General features: G+C 51.1%; 1 protein-coding gene across 4 annotated transcripts in view; it reads right to left on the minus strand.

The window, feature by feature from the left end:
• The window catches only part of COL22A1 (collagen type XXII alpha 1 chain), a 258,118-nt gene that overhangs the window by 157,975 nt on the left and 79,789 nt on the right, over window positions 1-20,354 (minus strand). For all 4 annotated transcript variants that reach the window (XM_058699180.1, XM_058699178.1, XM_058699179.1 and 1 more), the window contains exons 11-13: window positions 19,848-19,910; window positions 16,447-16,485; window positions 214-267 (exon numbers count right to left, since the gene is read on the minus strand). In XM_058699180.1, the coding sequence (XP_058555163.1) occupies window positions 214-267; window positions 16,447-16,485; window positions 19,848-19,910 (156 nt within the window). The remainder of the gene's footprint in view (window positions 1-213; window positions 268-16,446; window positions 16,486-19,847; window positions 19,911-20,354) is intronic.

The raw sequence follows: 20,354 nt of genomic DNA on the forward strand, positions 1-20,354 counted from the left end.
TGCAGAGTAGCTTGTCAGCTAAGAAATGGCTTCCAAGGACACACAGGCAGTGCCTGGTGTCATCAAAGTGATTAGGCTGACCCACAGGGACCCGGGAAGATCCCGGTATGAATGAGCCCCAGCTCAGGCTTGGCCCTGGCAGAGGCCACCGCCCTCAAGGACACGGGCTCTGAGCAGGCGGCTGACTGTGGGGAGGGGTGGGAACAGACGTACCCGCATGCCTTTGCTGCCGTCTCTCCCAGGGGGACCGGGCAGGCCCAGGGAACCCTGGGACAGAGAAAGAGAGCAGTGGTCAGTGCAGGATAAAGAGCACAGGAAATGCAGATTCTCGGGCTTCACCGGAGACCTACCGCATCAGATGGGGTCCATGCTTTAACAAGACCCCCAGGGGTCCGTACGCACCTGACAGCCCCACGCCCCTCCCCGATCATAGTGTGGCCCCTCCTCGCTCCAGGCTCAGAGTCACCCACCCAAAGCACAGTGTCCTCAACCTGGACCCGATCGACATCCAGCTGGATGCTCCTTTGTCAGGGGGCTGCCCCGGGCATTGCAGGATGCCCAGCATCACCCCTACGCACCAGCAGCACTCCCCAGTGCTGAAAATCAAAACGTCTCCAGATACTGCCAAAGGTCCCCGAGGGGCAAAATCTCCCTTGGCTGAGCACCAACGGGCTAGAACAGGTATCTAGAAGGATTTCTTAAGCTGAGCCACAACACATTCTTTTTTTTTAATTTAAATTCTAGTTAGTTAACATATAGTATGATAATGGTTTCAGAAGTAGAACCCAGTAATTCATCTCTTAACACCCAGTGTTCATCCCAACAAATGCCCTCCTTAACGCCCATCCCCCCTTTAGCCCAACCCCCCCCCACCTCTCTGCAGCAACCCTCAGTTTGTTCTCTGTATTTAAGAGTCTCTTATGGTTTGTCTCCCTCTCTGTTTTTATCTTATTTCTCTTCCCTTTACCTATGTTCATCTGTTGGGTTTCTTAAACTCCACATGAGTGAAATCACATGATACTTGCCTTTCTCTGACTTATTTTGCTTAGCATAATACCCTCTAGTTCCATCCACGTTGTTGTAAATGACAAGATTTCATTCTTTCTGATTGATGAGTAGTACTTCATTGTATATATGGAGTGTGTATATGGAGTGTGTACATGGAGTGTATATGTGAAGTGTATATGTGGAATGTGTATATGGAGTGTGTATATGGAGTGTATACGTGGAGTGTGTATATGGAGTGTGTATGTGGAGTGTGTATGTGGCATATATACCACATCTGCTTTATATATTCATCAGCTGATGAACATTTGGGCTCTTTCCATAATTTGCATATTGTTGATAGTGCTGCTCTAGACATTAGTGTGCATGTGCCCCTTCAAATCAGCATTTTTGTAACCTCTGCATCAGTACCTAGTAGTGCAATTGCTGGGTCACACTCCATTCTAATGGATCACATGCAGAAGCCCATGACAGGCACACTCATGGGGCAGCTGTGGGGAAGAAGGGGGGACATGGGCCAGGCTGCTCAACTCCCACACCCATCCTGGGGAGTGCACGGTGGGGGGCATTTAAAAACAGCGGTTCCGGGATCTCTGAGCTCCCATCCAGCTCGGACACCATCTGATTCAAGTCAAAGGATTCTGCCAAGATCTCCAGCCCGGCTCCCTCCCTCCGTCAATTTTCTGTGGGACACTGAGTAAGTCAATGCCGCTTTCCAGACTCTCCCATTTGTGAAATGAGGTTATTGGACATTCAACAAACATGCGAACTGATGAACCTATTAGAAATATTTAGCAAACACCGTGCTGCACTGTGTCCTCTACCTCTATGGTCTTACGCAGTCTGCCAATGACCCCGCGAGGCAGGCCCTGCTTCTCAAAGGCGCGTCAGACATTGTGCATTCCCAGGTTCACCTATACATTGTGTGTGTGCAAATGTGTGTCTGCAAACATGCACACACATACCAAATTTCTAAAATTTCTATGAAGTGCCTTCCACGGACTCAACGTCCCTTCTGAGCCAGTGTGACACTGAAAACAGAAACACACAGACAGACAACTGGGGCCCTGGAGTCAGACAGACGTGAGTCTGTGTCCCAGCTCTGCACCTTTCTAGCTGTGTGACCTCACACCAGCCACTCTGGAAGGCCATGTGCCACTGGCCTGTCATCTGGTGAACGAGGAGGCCAGCAGCAGGACCACCGCAAGGTGAGCGAGGGCTGGGGAAGAAAGTGCACACTCAGCTGTGGGAGCATCACTGGGCTGCGGGCGGTACACAGTCATCGCAGCTCCTGCCTGCGATCGCCGAGGGTTACATGGAACCACACCGCCCCAGGCACACTTGCAGCAGGGAAATGATGCCGTCAACTGTGTGCCATGTGTGTGCCACATCACACAAGATGTGTCCTCCTGTCCTCACAGAGCAAGTTAATGGTGGAGACAGGGCACCTGTGCCCACACAACACACTCATCTGCTAGTAAGTGCTTGGTTCTTACGCTCAGGCCAGGAGGGTCCCGTCCTGGAGACTGAAGGGATTTGTTAGCGTGGGTGGAAGCTTCCAGAGGAGGGATGTCTCCAGGCAAGGCAGCCCGGGGGATGGAGCATCAAGGATGTAGTAGGCTGAATGCCAGCTCCCGCCACCCTCGCTTAGAGGAAGGAGGGACACTTGGGGAAAACAGCTTAGTACCTGGTGGTCTCAGTTTCACTTTCTGTATAATGGGAACAATCACAGCCACCGCAAAGTTTTTGTAAGTGTTGAATGTCTCCACAGTGCTCCCTGTAACATTTCCAAAGTTGTTCTGGGTGACACCAGTTTGATTTGTAATTAAATTGTGAGGGGGGGTGTGGGAAGGTAGGGGGGTTCTTCGGCCAAATGGGTTTGTGAAATGCAGAAATACAGAGTTAAACTCAGTTAAACAGGTTCCTTTACAGCAGGCTTCCTTGAAGCCTTGACTATGCTTGCTGATGGTGGTTCTCCAGTGTCCTTGCCCACTCGATCTGGCCACAGGGCATGTGGGGGGCTGGGGTGGCTCAGGGCACACGGGGAGATGCACGTACACTTCGCTGCACCTCATCACGGGCAGAACCAAGGCCTTCACACCCTTGCGTTAAAGAATCCAGGCCGCCACTGGCAAGGCTTCCGAAGGGCTAGAAAGGAGAATTGTTCACAGAGTAGGAGGAGGAAAGTCGAGACGGTCTCCAGTTGGCCAGCATCATACTTAGGTGTGGTTTGGGGAGGGAGGAGACTTCCTCATTGGTCTTCAGGTGCACGTGGCTGTCCTTGGTCGGATACAGGGGGCAGGTGAGCAGTCTACGGATGCTTCACATGATGAAAGGTCATTCAGTATTAGGGACCCAGGGTTTTCTGTGGCCGCTGCTCCCTCGGAACAAGTTTGAGTCGGCGGGCACACTTTCTGGGGTCGAACTGCCCGCAGCTTCCTTACGAGCAGAGGCTGCCATGACAGGCGATTTCTCAGCCACCATTTACACATCCGCACAATGGGGATGAGGCCCTGCCTCACGGATGAGTCCCTATTTTGGAACTCAATGGTCCAGCCGTGAAGGAGGCACCCGGGATAGGCAGAAGTGGTTTCTGAGATCCTGAGCGCGGACCGAACACCCGTTAGCACCCCTCCGTTAGCACTGAGAGTGGCAGAACCACCAGGAACATCACAGCGATGTTAATACCAATATAACATAACAATAAGCGACGTTGAAGAGGCTGCTACTGGCGGACAGGCCCCGCTGAGGATTCACCACATGCTGAGCACAGAGCACTTCCCTTTCAGCAATGCCTCTGACTCCTCCCGGGACGCTTCTACAAAAGAGACGCGACTACAATCTTGATTTGTTTATGAAATGGAAGCACAGGGATTCTATCGTTTGTCCGAAGTTACAGCATCTGTACACGGAAGCCCATCTTTGGGCTCCAGACTGCCCCTGAGCAGCGTTTGCACGCACTGGTTCAGGGCATGTTCACAAGTGTCTTTCTCCTCACTTTTCATGGAACACATGGGCACAGAGGGCCCACGCTTGCCCGAGCCTGCCTAGCGGCTGGCATGGCCGGGGTGGGCGGGCTGAGGCAGCAGTGCCTGGGCGCCCAGCCTCGCTCCCCTTCCCCAGGGACCTAGTTCCTCCCCCACGGCCTCAGCCAACCCTTACTCCCTGGGAAAGCATCAGAGCGCCTTCAACTGGCTGACCGGAGGCCGGCGCTCTGCATGAAGCCAGGAGGCTGGTGGTCAGGCATAGGGAGGCAGGCTTAGCTCCCCAGCTGCCTCATCTCCAAGACCCATGTTTTATCCCCTGTCCCATCCTGCACCAATCTGAGTGCATGGCATGTGCATTTGCAGATGGCAGGGACCCCTGCCCACTTATCTCTGCTTTTCTACAACTCTAGGGCTAAATGCAAGATTTCCCAAAAGGAGGAATGTCAGAGAAGAGTAAGGACTTCCTTTGAGGACCTGCCCTCAATGGCGCTTCCCTCCAGAATCAGGCCTATTGTGGGAGCCGTTGCAGAGCTCACCCCAGGTGCTGGTTACCCAGTTAAGATGGTGGGTCCTTGAAAGGCCAGTCTGTCTTCTGGCTTCTGCAGCTGAAGGCAGGGGAGGGGTGTCTGGGTTGGCTCCTGCCTCAGGAATAAAGGGGAGGAGGGTAGTAGGGCATTGGAGCTCCCAGGACCATCTAATAAAGGGAGCCAGGGAGGAGACCAGAGACAATGCCAGAGAGAACTCCACAGAGTTCTGGAACTTTCCCTCTGCCCAGTTGTCACATTAGCCCTGGTGGTGCTTTCCAACAGATGCCCAGTAGATGGCTCTGGGTGAATCTGTCTCACCCACTAGACAGGAGCTCCATGAGTAGGGGTGTCAGGGCATCAGCATCTCCCTGTCAACACTGCCTGCTTGGCACAGGACCCCACCAGTGCTGTGTGCTTCAATCCCTTCCTAAGCTTTGTGGGCTTGTAAGGGAGACAGTAGGGAGGCCCTCCTACTTTAAAGTTAGGCTTGTGGGTAAGAAAACCCCAGGGGCGCAGAGGACAGCAGGTGTAGAAAACCAGAGCCAGCAAACTGTGGTTTCAAACCCTCCATCACTTAGTACAGATGGTCATGGTCTAGTTCGTGAAATGCTCTGATACTCAGTCTTCGTGTATAAATAGGGATCACAAATCTAGGTACAGGATTTGTGCATCCCAAGGAAATGGGCAGCTTGGCAAATTGGTTTTAGGCGATTGGTATCATGAAACCAGCCACTTCTCCATGATGGGAGGGCCACCCTTGTTTTGTCATCTAAGAAACTGTCTGGATGCCTCTTTAGAGGCGAGTGTTTTCTTTGTCCAAGAGGATAGCATCTCTTTTCAATCTTATTAAAAGATAAGGATAACCATGCCAGCACTGCAAAACAGATTCTGAGAAATTTCCACTTGTAAATCCTCATGAGATCCAGGCATTTATCAGATGGGTTTCTGCTCTTATGAAAATTGTCAATCTGACTCAACTATTGTATGTTTTTGTGCCCCCTAAGCTTGGCCTCCCAGAACACCACCACGCCCTGTAACACACCTTCCAAAATCCCCCAGGTGGACTCCCCATCAGCTGACAGCAGCGTCTTTGCAAAGGGCAAGTTACAGCTCTGGGTCGCCTGCCCAATCCCGTCATGAAACCCACTCACTGTCTCTGAGCCCCACTTCATCATTTGTAGGATAGAGACCCACACTGCTCTCAGATGGAAAAAGGGGTGTGGACGTAATTAAAATGACAGTTGTTTGCATTCTCCTGAGAGTGAGAAACCCATTCTTAAACCGGCGGGGAGGGTCAAAAAAGGAGAAGAACGGAGATGCTCCAGGAATTGGTCAAGTCAGGTACAGGGAATGCTTTAAAGGGGATATGTGTAGCTAAGGATCCATGGTAAAGTATAACAAAAGGAGGGAAATGAAGGGAAGGAAGGAAGGAAGGAAGGAAGGAAGGAAGGAAGGAAGGAAGGAAGGAAGGAAAAGAGAGAGAGAAATAAAGAACAAGATAGAAGGGAAAGCAACAGGACTAGACCAGAGGAGAAGGGAAGGGTATGAACTGGCAAGGAGCCTCTGCCGTCCATTAGCTGAGTGGAATGAGCAACTTCCCCTCCCAGGTCGCATCTCCTTCACCTGCGCAAAAGGTAACACGAGATGGACTGTTACCTCTGGCCCAAGGTGGTGGGTTAGATGCCTGGAGACAAAGGGGAAAGGCTTTAAATGTAGGGAAACTCAGACAAGCATCAGAAATTATTATTTTGGGTAAACTATCCAAACTCCCATTCTTCACCTGTAAAAAGGAAGTCACTCAGATTAAGAGGATGACAATAGATGATGTACGTGAAACCCGTTACAGGAGATAATCAGGGCTCAGGGAAGGGGGCAGGACCTTGAAGCCATGTCTCGGTGGACCTCTCTGCCCACCCCCCGCCCCCACACACTGCCTCTGTGGTCTCACTGGGAGCCCCCAGGAGGGTAACAAGGGGCAGGACACCCGCTGTCAAACCAGACGTCCAGGAATTATGTGGTTACTCACTGGGAAAAATACAGACAAAAGACAGAGAAGATACTTCCCCTGTTCTTTTGGTTAACTGACTATCAGACTTTTTTCCAAATGTTGACAAAGAGATCACTTCATTGCTAGACAAGCATGTTAGTATTACTCTTGGTTCACCTGGTAAGAGACCATAGGTCCTGTAGGTGGGGTCTGAGGAGTCCCCTGGGCAGTGGCCCTCAACGAGCGGCTCCTGGGCCAGCAGCATCAGCATTGCCTGGGCCTTGCTAGAAAGACAGATTCTCTGCCCGGCTCCCAGTCCACAGAACCAGACGCTCTGGGTGTGGGGCCCAGCACCCTGGTTTAATAAACACTCCTGGTGATTCAGATGCTGGCAAGTCTGAGAAACACTGCTCAGCACTGATAAATGCCAGCTGTGGGGTCAGAAAACACGAGCACAGCTCCTGGCTCGACCACACGGAGAGAGAAACTCACATGGTTCCTGGTCACACGGTGAATACACTTGTAAAATGAGGGCAGCAGTATTTACCTCCAAGCTAAGTAGCATGTCCACGAGTCCTGGCAGACCACGGTACTCACAGATACCAGGTGCTGTTAGATTCTTAGAGGCTCTTAGAGGCATTATTCTATATGAACGGAGGAAAGGAAAGGACACCCCGTACCACAACACACCCCATCTGGAACACAAATTTCCAATAACACTCTCCAGGCTTTGGGAGGCCGACAGACTTACAGTGAGGCCATCCTCAGGAGACAGCGGGAGCCCGGACATTTCACAACTGCCAGCCACCCCTGGGGATAAGACCTCACCAACGGCCGGGATGCTGAAGACATCATCTGGTGTATAAAAAATGTAACACTATGCTGGTGTAATGGTAATTATACTTAATATTTATGAGCACTTTTTTTGACAAATATAAGTCTTTATTTTCATTGGGTCATTTTGTCCTTACGAGCAACTCTCTAAGACAGGTAGCATCAGTCACCAATTTATAGAAGAAGAAAGTAAGGGCTAAGGGGTTGAGGAACTGCACAATGTCACACAGCTGCCAAGTGGCCAAGCAGGGTCTGAAGCCGCCAGGCTGTGTCCAGGGTCAACGTCTTTAGCCTTCCCTGTCTCCTGCCCCACCCAACGGTCCTGCAGCCCAGCATTTGTCCTCCTCACAAGTGCTCCCCACCTCCCATACTAAGCCCTTGGTCCTGTGACTGGCCCATTAGACTTGGCAAGTGCCTGAGTGTCAGACAGACCTGGGGAAAGGTGCAGACTTTCCTATTCCAGCTCTGCCTGGGGCTGTGAGATCCCGTGAACTCAAACTTCCCCAGCGTGTCCTTCAGCACCACGGACAGGGGCTGTGGCACCATTTTTCTCTCAGTCTTTTGCCCCCAACCCACAAGGCTACGTGAGGGCAGAGAAGCAGCTAAACTTATTTTCCCCTAAACCCTTTAATTATTATAAAAATAGAAGGCCTTCAACCACAGTTATCCAACTCGATAACCATGAATAATGCACATTAATGCACAGGCTAACAATAGGAGATGGGGCTGCTGATTAAGCCAGCCGTGAGCAAAGAGAAAGGAACCCAGAGCTAGAGGCAATGGCATAAATATATCTTAGAAGCTTCACACATACAAACACGCACGTATAATTTACATTTTATGGCTCAGAAGCTCCACAATGCAGTCATTACATGAAATAAGCCAATTCCCACAAGGGACACGGTTGTTGAGGGTCAAGGATTCCCAGATACCAGCACTGCTTTCGGAGAAGGGTGGAAAACTGGCACTGGTCAGTGCCATGGATAATAGCGGGTCACTCTGTGACTTTGGGCATGCCCCAGACTCCCTAAGAGGCTGCACGAGGCTGATACTCAAACTCAACAGCCTGGCACACACCAAGAGCTCAATAAAAGCGGTTAGGATTCTTTCCACAACACGGCACTTTCTTTGAGACGAAGTCACTATGCCATTCCAGATAAAATCCCCATACGTTGGCCGTTGGACTGTGCATGGCTCCTATTGCTAATGCCTCCACATCCTCTCAGAAAGAATCCATGAAATAAAAATGTGCCCACTGCTCCTTGCTGTGCCACGTTTCACTTACACCAGAAACCCCACACATGTAGAAGTAGCATTGTGTGGTTTCTAGAAACCTTTCCTGGTCCCTGGTCTGGAAAGGAGGCAAGAAGGAAGAAAATCCCTATGTGGAAAGGCCCTCCCTTCACCCCCCACCAATTCTGCAAGCCATTCTACAAAGATTCCATGAGACGTCACCTCACAATTTCAGACAGGCTGGCCTCGAAAGACACCAAAGAGAAGAAGTAGCTCAGGGGAGGACCTGTCCTTTACCCTGGAGACAGCACACAGTGTGTCTGCCATGTTGGTGCCATTGCGACAGCTGGTCTGACTGTTCCCCACAAGAAGATCCCCAGGCGCTGCCGTGAAGGCTTCACAGGAAAGGCCCTCAGTGAGCTCAGACCAGGCTTAAATGGGATCATTCCTAGCTCTTACGAGCTCTGCCCCATCGGCTGCGCAGTGGCCAGTGACTTTTTTTTTTTTTGGACATTCCTCATCATCCTCTGGGCTCTCAGGTGCAAACGGTTGCATTAATCATACCTTAAGGCTCGTGTCCCTCATTTCACTGTCCCTCCCCAGTCCGAGGGTGCCCTGTGTGCCCCTAAATGGGTAGCTGTTAGGATTCTGAGCAAGCCAGAGCATATGATAAACTACCCTGCCCTCTTCCTACAGCACCTTACAGTGAAAACATCCATGTGTGTGTTTTCCAAGACTCAATGGCTTTGCCATGAATTGCGGAGAGAGGAATGAATGAGATGGTGCCCTGGGGGGCCTCCCGGCCCCAAGAATGAGGGCTCGAAGGTTACTGGGTCAGAAGCATCTCTGGTATTCCAAGAGGCACAGCACACTGGTGGATGCACAAGGAGGAAGCAGTCTCGGGGAGGAGAAACACCAAGAGGAAGCCCTGGGAACATGAGCGCAGAATCGGCAAGACACAGATGCAGGGGGAGAAGGGTGTCTTGGGGCCCCGTCACAGCAGCAGGTGTGAAGTGCACTCCAAACACGTGGACTTTATCTGCCAGCTAACGCTTGATGCTGAGCACAGCTCGGTAGGGAACAGTGTCACAACAGCATTTTATAATCAAACGTAAATTCATGGCCACTTGCATGTTTCGGACAAGATGGCATGTCTCAGAGAAGGACAGTTGGAACTGAGGACTTCCAGGTGCCCTGCCCCACTGCTGGGAGTGACTTCTTGGCAGGTGGGTCCCCAATTTCTCTCCAGCTGGCTGCCTTTCCTGAGACGCTGGAGACTTCAGGGTCCACAGCAACGTGGAGGATACCTCTTTGTCCTTGGGGGAACACGTGCAGAACCTAGTCTTCCAGACCCAGGGACCAGGTTGCCTCTGCCAACCACTGTGAACCTGGTTCCAAACAACCCTTCTTAGTTGCATCCTGATGGCCTTGGACTCTCCTGAGTTTTCCACTCAGCATCTTATTTCTTCAGCTTCGTGATGACCCACTGCACAAACGCTCTCCTAGGACACGAGGACTCCAGGACACTCCGGCTCATTGCTCATGGCTCTGGCATTCCCTTCAGGATGTTCAGTCAAAATTTTGAGAAGGCGACACCTCGGCTACTGGTTTGACTCAGTTTCCTCCTTTACCGAGTTTGTCCTGTCGGGTTTGTGATCCCGGGAAGATTGGGAAAAAGCCACAAAAGACAAGGAACTGATGTTTGCGTGACCTGAGCCAGCCAGCCCAGTAAAACTCGGCCGAGTTTCTTCTGTTTGCTCGTATATTTTTTCCGGTGCACCACACCGTGAAATCTGAGCACAAAATCCATCTGAACTTTTATTTATCGCCATATGGATTTCTGCAGAAATGCTTAAGAAAGGACTTTCTGGTCGTTGTTGTTTTTGAGTTTCTTCCCTTCTACCAAATGCTGAGTACTGAGTTGCTGACCCAAGCATGGCTCTATGGGACACTCTGCCCCAATTTCGTCCCCTACGGGTCTCAAATGCCCTTGTTACCTGCAAGGTGTGAGCAGCACTGATGAGGGGCTGTGGAGCTCTCTCCCTATGCTGTCCCTACGGTGTGCCACTCCAGGCACCCAGCCCTGCCCCACCTCCATACCCTGGTCTTGACTGACCCTGCCTGGGGCCCCTTCCACACCCCAACCCCACTCTAATTGGAGTATTAGTGCCGGCTGCTGTTCATAAAGACAATGCTGGCAGGAAATGCAGCGTGTGGTGTGTCTGAGCAGCCGGAGATGCTGCCCGCATGGTCGCTCAGCAGCATCACTTACAAGGATCCATTTCGGGGCCGACCTCTGAGGGTCACCTCGCCCTGCTCCAACTGGCTCATTTCACTGCAGCAAAAATGGCTGGAGGAGCGTCAAGGCTGTCATCCTCACAGCCGTGGGCCCAGGGAGAGAACACCTGCCTCCAGGCTTCGAAGCAGAAGTACTGAGTTTGTATGGTTGGGTCTAACTTAGATAATGTGTCTGAACGGATCCTCCTGCTCAGGGAATTGGAGGGTGGATGGCTTGCACTTGACTCTTGCTAATGCTTGCTGAAGTCGTTATTTAGCAGGAGCCTGTGAAGTTCTTTCCTGGATCCCCTTATTTAATGAACCCTCATGTCAACGTTAGGAGAGCGTGGTTCTTTCTCGTCTCTCTTATGCACAGGAGAGGAAACTGAGGCACTAAGAGCAGTGGAGACCTCCCCAAGGTTATGTGGCAGGAGAGGGGCAGCTCCAGGTTCCCAAAGCCCAGTCCTCAGCCACTGCCGTGTCCTGCCATCTGGACCCACAGCCGTCATGCCGTCCAGGGGTCCACACTCCAAAATCACGCCACTTGGGGATTTCACACACAAACATTGTGAATGTACTATATTTAAAAGGATTTTCATTATGTTAAGACTTAGTCTTTGGTTAAATGTTTACAGATGTTGTAGCACCAGGAAGAGTAATTAACAAGACATATGGAACCCCCCAAATCCCACTGCCCCAACGTGCTTGTTGTTTGCACCGCACACACGTCTTTTTATGTGTGAGCACGTAGGGCTTCCTGGCCTCTATTTCATTTGCATTATGTTGCATGCATAGCTCCCTATCGTAAGGTGTTCCTAATTCTCACTTATGCCCATCTGGCTGCCGCAACGTGATACTCCATTAGCTTGTTTCCCATTTCTCGTTGCCATTGTAGTTGTCACGAGTACTTGCAAAAGACAGAGTCAGCTTGCGGTATTTTTGTTTCTGTTTCTGTCTTTCCTTTCATATGAATTGTGCTCATGATAATTTCCTAGACATTTTTGGGGGGTTGCATCTTCTCGCCACCGCCCCCTCCCCAGTACAACACCTACTATCCTAGGAAACCCTTGGGGTGCTCTGCTGATGGGACCGTCCTCTGCTCCTCCGTCCCCTGAGGCTCAGACAGGGTCCTGAGCGTGTGTCAACAGCATGGCGGGTGGAGGCCACAACCCGGCTTATCTAGGGACCCGCAAGAATCACACGCTGGACCACATGGCTGTGCTCAAGCACGTGTTTCCTCCACGGAACCGGTGAACGAGCCCCTGGTGGGGGCCCCAACCCAGGTTTTAGGGCTCTGTGAACCCACCACCCTCTCTCATACAAGGTACTTGAATGCTTTCCACTGAAGAAACACACATTACTCTTCTCCGGGTTTTGGCAATTTCCAGCAGAAGGACAAGAAAGGCAAGGAATGGATTTTTACGTGTGCTTACCTGAGCCGAGGACTAAGCCAGGTGCTTTTACAGGCATGAGCAACCTCCCATGATCCCCACAACCGCCACACAGGGAAGGCACCACTGCACCCACTTTACAGAGGGGACACTGAGGCTCAGGGACACACCAGCCGAAGATCACCCAGCCTCTGCAGAGCTGGGATCCAAGCCATGTCTGCCCAGCTCCCCAAACCTGCTTTCCTTCCATCACCTGAACCCAGGTCTGAGCACAAAACCAAGACTTCCTCTTCCCTCCTTCCCCCCCAGGTGCCAGGTTTCTAAAGAAAAGACGACAGCCCCAGAACGGCAGAGATGTGCCCAGTGTCACATTAGGCAGGAGCCCTGCAGAGGGAAATTGGAGCAGACGCTCTGGCGTGCAGACACCAGAGGGCGCTGTGGGCCCAGGAACGGGACACAACCCAGTGGCTCTGGGTTCCTCCAGAGGCAGCATTGGTCCCCACAGCAGAAAGACCCCCAGGATGCACCACGAAGAAGCTCACCGGAAACTCACATTTTGGTCTTGTTTCTGTTGTTTCTAAATCTTTCCACTGGTGGGGCTCACGGTCTGGCTAATGCCGCAGACTTCACCTCCATGGCACCCAGACCGACCCAGTGCCCACCCAAAGGAACCCTCATGTCAGCGTCTCACAGTGCTGGTCAATCTTCTCTGCAGGGAAGAACCCAGGGCAGAGGGCACTGAGGTCATCACCCCTCCCTGCTCTCTCTGACTGCACCCGAATCGGTCCAGCCCAGCGCAGAGCAGCGGCTATATGCCCTCATCACCACCACCAAATGAGCTGGAAATTAACTGAAGATTATGGGAGTAACAGGAACAGAGCATCACCAGCTCGACAGGCACTGCATCAACCCCTTCGTGTACACTGCCTCCTTCGGTGGTGGGAACCACTACCACCCCCTTCCCCCTTTCACAGATGAGGAGACTGAGGCTCAGAGTAGACCAAGGACGGACATGGGGTCAGCACGAGGTGGAGCCAGATTCTGAAGCTGGGTCTCCTCCATGCAGTCTGTGATCTCCCTACTGGGTGAAGCTGGTCCTCAGTCCTGGGTGACGGAGCCCCAAATCCATTCATCCATCCGCTCATGTGGCAAAGCCCATGCCTGATGCCAGCTGTGCCCCAGATGCTTCGGAGGTTCATCCTCCTTTCCTCTCCCTTTACGGCCACAACGCCTGGGCTGTGGGCAGCAGTTTGGGGGCATCCCCTAAAAGGCTGCCCCCCCCAACCTTAGTCTTATTTCACATATATTAAAACACTGGGGGAGACTGACCCCAAGAACTCTCTGGTGAATATGGGAACCAGAGAGGAGATCAGCTTCCAAGACAAGGGGCAGAAGCAGTCCAGGAATATGGCACCATGCAATGGTCTAGGGCATCTGATGTGGGAGCCAAGGAGAGTCAGGAGGCCAAGAGCCGTGTGACCTTGGGCCAGTCACCTACCTTCTCTGAGAGCCAGTTTTCTCAGCTGCTGGGGAAGGGGGGCTTTAATCAGCCCTCCAGCTGCCTGCCCTTCCCTTTAGTAATAACCAGTGATTATGTTTCCCACCATCCCATTAACTTGTGACCCTGGGCAGGTCACTTGACCTCTAAGCTTTATTCTCCCCATCTGTGAAACGGGCGTAAGTAGTGCCCTCCCTAATGCACTGTCTTCATCACGAGACCTAAGGTATGGGGCACGCTGGCCCTCACAGAGGCCAACACACATCCTCACAGTGAATTACATGCCAGAAACACAAGACACACAGCCACAATCAGAGAAATACAATCCCTGGACCCACTGGGCTCCAGTCCATCCAATCCCCTCACTCGAGGCACCTGCTATGGGGACAATATTCAAGTGCAGAAGTTTGTTGGGCCCTGTCCAAATGCATTAGTCACCGGTGACCTTCTCTGCTCTGTGGACTCTATCAGTCCCCGTGACCCACCCTGGCCCTGGCTCATCCTCGAGGGGGAAGCAGAGACTCTAAGCTGCAGAAGACAGCCCTGGGGAATCGGGCCGGGTTGGGCTGATTCCCAAGTCTCAGAGCTGCCGCCTGCAAGAGCCTTTATGCATCATCTCGTCCCACCCCCTCGCTTTTACAGATGATGAAGCAGAGGCCCAGAGAGGGAGGTGACTCACCCCAAATCACACAGCTAATATGTGGCAGATTCCAGACTCAGACTTTGCTAAAAATGTCCAACTGCAAGAGAATGTCAACTAAGGACAGAGCCAGAACTGCTAGAGTCTGTCCAGCTGCCCCTGTCCTGCCAGCACCAAGTATGTGAGAAGGTCTCCCCGGCTGGGACTGTGAGCTGGCAGCTTCGAGTCCTGATGTGGTGCTGCAGGCAGGGGTCTGGGGCACCAGGGAGGTGGCTCCAGGCATCAGGAGAATAACGCTGCTCCTTCTGAGCTAAACCAGAACAGACAAGGCCCAGCAGTACCTACTGCTCAAAAGAGAAAAGAGGCCCATCACCTCCTGCCTGGGGACACCTCTCCAGCCAGAGGACGTGCTGGTCCAGGAGACGCATGTTGGTATCGCCCACCAAGCACCACCCAGGCCCAGCACCCGGACTTCAAGGGCTCCGGCAACCCCAGTCCTGATAGGAACATCCGGCTATCTTGCTAATCCCTGTGCTCTGGGCCCACAGGAGCCTGGGAAGCTGGCAACAATGGACAAAAGTGGTTACTGACTTTGAGCATCTTGCCTCCAGGTGCTGGGCTTTTAAACCACACCGGAAGGATGGATGGTGGCCGCCAGTCCCGTCTTCAGTGTCAGGACACCCAGACTGAAAAACTGGTGGCAAAGTCATGCTGTGCTGTGCACCACGCTGGCTCTCAGACTGCTCTCCTGTAGGAGTGATTGTGTGTGCACACACATGCACACACACACCCAGGGCTAGGGTCACACTGTATAGATGTTTTCCCATGTGCTTTCAAAATTAACAAAATACTATTTTCATTTTCTAGGTCATTAATCGTTGGTCTAAATGTGGTCTGGCATCCCTGAGTACCACTGCATTCTTTAGCTGTGCGGTAACTTAGTTCACCCTCTGCCTACTACACGGCACATGCTCGTGTCCAGTCTCACGACTTACACAGAGTAAAACGCGGAGTGTGAACTTCTGTGCGTCCGTGATTTATCTCTGTGGAGGAAACCTCTGGGGTGAAAGTACTTGGTAAAAGGGTACCTGCAGGGAGAGAACGGGCTGGCCACATGAAAGCTGTTTCCCCAGTAAGGGGACAGAGCGGCACCTGCTCGTACAGCCAGCCCTACGCGAGGGTGTGAGGACAAAACCATCCAGGGTCCATCAGCGGTGCATTCTGAGTCCTGCACTCTGGTGAATCATTAGCACAAATACACGCCTAGAAGTCCTGTGGCTGTCTCCTGGACGGGGCAAGGTGGGGGGCATGCAGGTACATTTTTAATGGCTGGTGCGACTCAATGAATGGCATTTTAGTGCCACCCTGATTTTTATTTCTCTGTATAGACAAACCACTTACAAAAGCTTTCTTCAGAAGGAACCGCAACGTCCAGGATCTGTCGGGCTTCGTTTGTCATGAGGAAGTGAGAGAAGGTGCAACACCCGTATCTGGGGAGAACATGCACACGCCTCCCTCCCGTCCCCCCCCACCGCCCTGCCTGCCTCTCCCGCTGCTCCTCACCATCTCCCCTTGAAACTTCTGCAAGCCTCCTGAGGACTCCTCTGGTCCTTTCGCCTCACACCCATCTGGCACCTGCGACTCAAACTTGCCCAGCGTGTCTGACCGGGCACAGACCTTCCCAAACTGCACACAAGGCCTGAACACGCTCTATTCAACGTCCTCCTTAGTGCTGCTCTTCAAAGCACTTCTGTGGCTCCGTGTCCTGCTCCCCACGGGTGCCAGCAAGCACCCTCTGCTCCTTCACGTGTCAGCCACCCACGTCCTACAGGGACGCTTCCCTCCAATCGTGCTCACTCATGCTCGTTGCTGCCGGGAAGTGCTGGCCACTGCACATGCTCCAACCGCCCAAGTCAGGGGAGGACATGCCGAGGCTACTCGCTCCCCTCGGACTCTTACGGACGGCATGACAGTGGACCACCTCTCCCAAACCCAGGCGACCTTCCACACTGTGCTCCCCGGCCAGCTGCACAGCCCCCAGAGGAGCGATAAAAGGGACATGCTTACCTTTTCACCCTTCTCTCCATGGACAAAAGGCCCCCTGCCCTAGAAAAGGAAAGCAGGAAGCAAAGGTTTACTAGAGAGCGTCTCCAGGCATGATGTCACACATGGCATCAGCACCCCAGGGTCTCAAAGGGTCAGATGCTTTCCCGTCAGCCCTGCCCAGGAGCTTCCAGAAGAGATGCTAACCCTTACTGAGTGTTGATTCTCGTGGGTATTACCCCATCTAATTTTTCCAACAACTCAATATTATGGTACCATTATTTTTTTTTCCTTGTGAGCTCTACGGAGATATAATCCACCTGTTGTGTAATTCACCGACGTAAAGTGTACCAGTCAATAGTTTTTAGCATATTTACAGAGCTGGGCAACAACCACCATGATCAATGTTCTAGGATGTTTTCATCAGCTGAGAAAGAAGTCCACACCCACTAGCGGTCACTCCTCGTGTCCTCCCCCCCACCCCCACCCTCTGTCCTGGGCAAACACGAATCGATTTCATCTCTGTAGGCTGGTCTCCTCTAGACACTTCATATGCATGTAATCCCATGACACGTGGGTGACAGCTGGCTTCACAGCCAGTGGTGATTTCTTCGCAAAGCGGTTTCAAGGTCCATCCATGCCATAACATGTGGCAATACTCCAATTTGCTGCTGAATAACATGCCACTGGGTGAGTGTATCACATATCTTATTTATCCATTCATCACATGATGAACATCTGGGTTGTTCTTACTTTTTGGTTATTATGAATAATGCTTCTGTGAGCATTTGTGCACAGGGTTTGTTTGAGCATATGTCTTCATTTCTTTTGAATATATATCTCCAAGTGGGACTGCTGAGTCACATGGTAATTCTGTTTAACCGTTTAAGGACAGCCAGGGTGTTTTCCAAAGCAGCTGCGCCATTTTGGACCAGCAACGTTATGAGGGTCCCAATTTCTCCACCGTCCTGGTGACTGTAGGCGTCACTGGCATCACTAGCGAGGCGCTGAGGTCTCTAACCATCACCGCTGAGTTACCTACTCCTCCCTTCCATTCTGTCACTTGTTGCTTCATGGATTTTGGACTCTTGTTAGGTGCCCATGTGTTTACAACTGTTATCTATGCTTGAAAGACCGACACTTTTCTCATGATCAAATATCCCTCTTTACTTCCATGAGCTTTGGGTTTTAAAGTCTATTTTTAGTCTGATATTAGCATGGTCACTCCCAATTTGTAAGTTTTCTATTTTCAGAATATGTATCTCCCATCCTTTTACTTTCAAGCTGTTTGCACCTTTGAATCTCAAGTGTCGGCTATAGACAGGGCAGAGCTGATCTTGTTTTTATGTCCAGCCTGAACATGTTGCATGATTACTGACACACAGTAAAACCTTGGATTGTAACTTGTTCTGCGAGTGTTCCACAAGATGAGCAAACATTTCTAATAAATGTCTGCTTCATAAATGAGTGATGTCTTGCAATACGAGTCAGACGTGAAGCCAAGTGTCACATGATCACAACTGAGCCAATGGTTCTCGAAATTCGCTTTGATATACAAGTGCCTTGGATTACAAGCATGTTTCTGGAACAAGCATGTCTCCTATCGTTTTGTTGTTGTCTCTTTTTTCCTCCTTATGACTTTTTTTGGCATTAAGTATTTTTTAGTAACATCTTAATATCTTTAATACCACTTTCACTGCATATTTTTGTTTCATTTCTTAGAGGTTGCTCTTGGGTGTACCGGGCACATCTTACCTTATCATGATCTATTTCAGACTTATACTATTTCCAGTGGGGTTTATAAACACACGGCTCTGTACATAGCTCTAGTCCCTCCTGCCCGGACCTTGTGCCATTGTCACCACACCTGTTTGTTAGATGCCCAATCGGACACGGCCGTGATGAGCAACTTTGCCCTGGTCACCCCCGCTGCATTCTGGCCTCTGTGATTCCTGAAGGGTCAGTCAGCCAATGTTCTTACGGGGCTTCTTTGTACACAGCGACTCATTTCTTTCTCTTGCTGCTTTCAAAAGTTTCTCAGGGCACCCCAGTGGCTCTGTCAGTTGAGCGACCAACTCTCGATTTCAGCTCAGGTGATGATCTCATGGTTTGTGAGATCGAGCCCCAAGTCAGGCTATAGGCTGACAGTGGTGAGCCTGCTTGAGATTCTCTCTCTGTTTGTCTAAATCAATCAATCAATCAATCAACATATTTTTAAAAGGTTCTCTTTTAGCATTTTTACTACAATCATTCTGAGACGGATCTCTTTCTGCTTACCTTGAACCGAGCTCACAGAGCTTCTTGAACAGGTACAATACTGCTTTTCACCATAATTGGGATTTTTTTTCACCATTATTTCTTTGAATACGCTTTCTGCTCCCTTATGAGCATTCTGGTCCACTCCGAGGCTCTGCTCATTTTCCGCCTTCCTGGTTCTCTCTAGTCTTCAGATTACATGATCACGATCGATCTGTCTGCAAGAACGTCAGCTCTTTCTGCAGCCAGTTCAGACCTACTGTCAAGACGCTCTACTGATTACCCTTTTCATTTCAGTTCCAATTCCAGCTCTAGAATTTCCATTTGGTTCTTCTTTTTAGCAATTTCTCTTTACTTAGATTCTGGATTTGATGTGATGCTGTCATAACACCTGCCTTTCCTTCTTTAAGAATGATTTCCCTCTGGGGTATGTGGGTGGCTCAGTTGGTTGAGTGTCCAACTTTTGATTTTAGCTCAGGTCATGATCCCAGCGTTGTGAGTTTAAGCCCCACGTCGGGCTCTGCATGGACACGTGGAGCCTGCTTGGGATTCTCTCCCCCACCCCCATCTCTCTTCCCCTCCCCTGATCATGTGCTCTCTCTTTCTCTCCCAAAATAAACAACTCAACTTTAAATAAGAGAATGATTTCCCCCTTGCTCTTTAACTACCCCTGTGATGCCTACTTTGTAGGTTTTGCTTGTACATCTGACACCAGTGCCCAGTCACAGGCAGACACTGTTCCCTGCTTCTTTTCCGGGGGCCACAGGGATATCCTGGAGAACCCTACACAGTTCCATGTGGATGTGAGGAAAGAGGGGCCAGTCAGAAAGGGGAGGTGAGAGGAAAACCGGGAGTGGAAAGATAGCAAAATCATTCCTTATGGAGGAAAGAGCATGTGCACTGGCCAGTGAGAAGTGACCAGTTTGGAGACTCCTAGCTGCCCATCTGGGTGCACAGAATCAGTGGGGGAGGGGTGCAGTTGCAGGATGGGGCTGGGGCCACAGCTGGGGCCACCTTTGTGGGCCTCCCGTGCCCTGGAGAAGAGCTTGGACTCCATTCCGGGGGCAGCGTGTGGCTCGGTGTCTGGCTCCCACTAGGGGCTCGGTGCATTGTGGCAACATGCATGCTTGGGGGAAGCCCCAGGTCTCCCACATCAGCCCCGTACTCACCACGTCACCTTTTTCTCCCTTGGGTCCAGGAGCTCCAGCCAACCCAGTGGCTCCCATGTCTCCCTACAGGGGTGGAAACCAGAGAGGAGCACTGGGTCAGTCCCCCCCGGCAGGGATCCCCCTGCCCACTGCCCACTTGGCCCCGACTGCCTGACAGTGGCTGATTTCATCACTGTCAAAATCGAGCCCCAAGTTAGGCTATAGGCTGACAGTGCTGAGCCTGCTCGGGATTCTCTCTCTCTGTTTCTATAAATAAATAAATTAAATAAATAAATAAATAAATAAATAAAATAAGTAAATAAATAAATAAATAAATAAACAAACATTTTTTTTTTTTTAAGTTTCTTTTTTAAGAATGAAGCCATGCTTCCCGTGCCCGGAGAGGGAGGAAGCATCTACATAATTTCCCCAACCTCTTAATTCCGGAACGAAGGACATTTTGAGAAAGCAAGTGGGTGAAAGCATCACGTGTTTGTTCTGGGAATGGCCCAGCCCCCAAAGGAGAGT

This window comes from Neofelis nebulosa, chromosome 14 (genome assembly GCF_028018385.1).
Source record: "Neofelis nebulosa isolate mNeoNeb1 chromosome 14, mNeoNeb1.pri, whole genome shotgun sequence".
Taxonomy (NCBI): domain Eukaryota; kingdom Metazoa; phylum Chordata; class Mammalia; order Carnivora; family Felidae; genus Neofelis; species Neofelis nebulosa.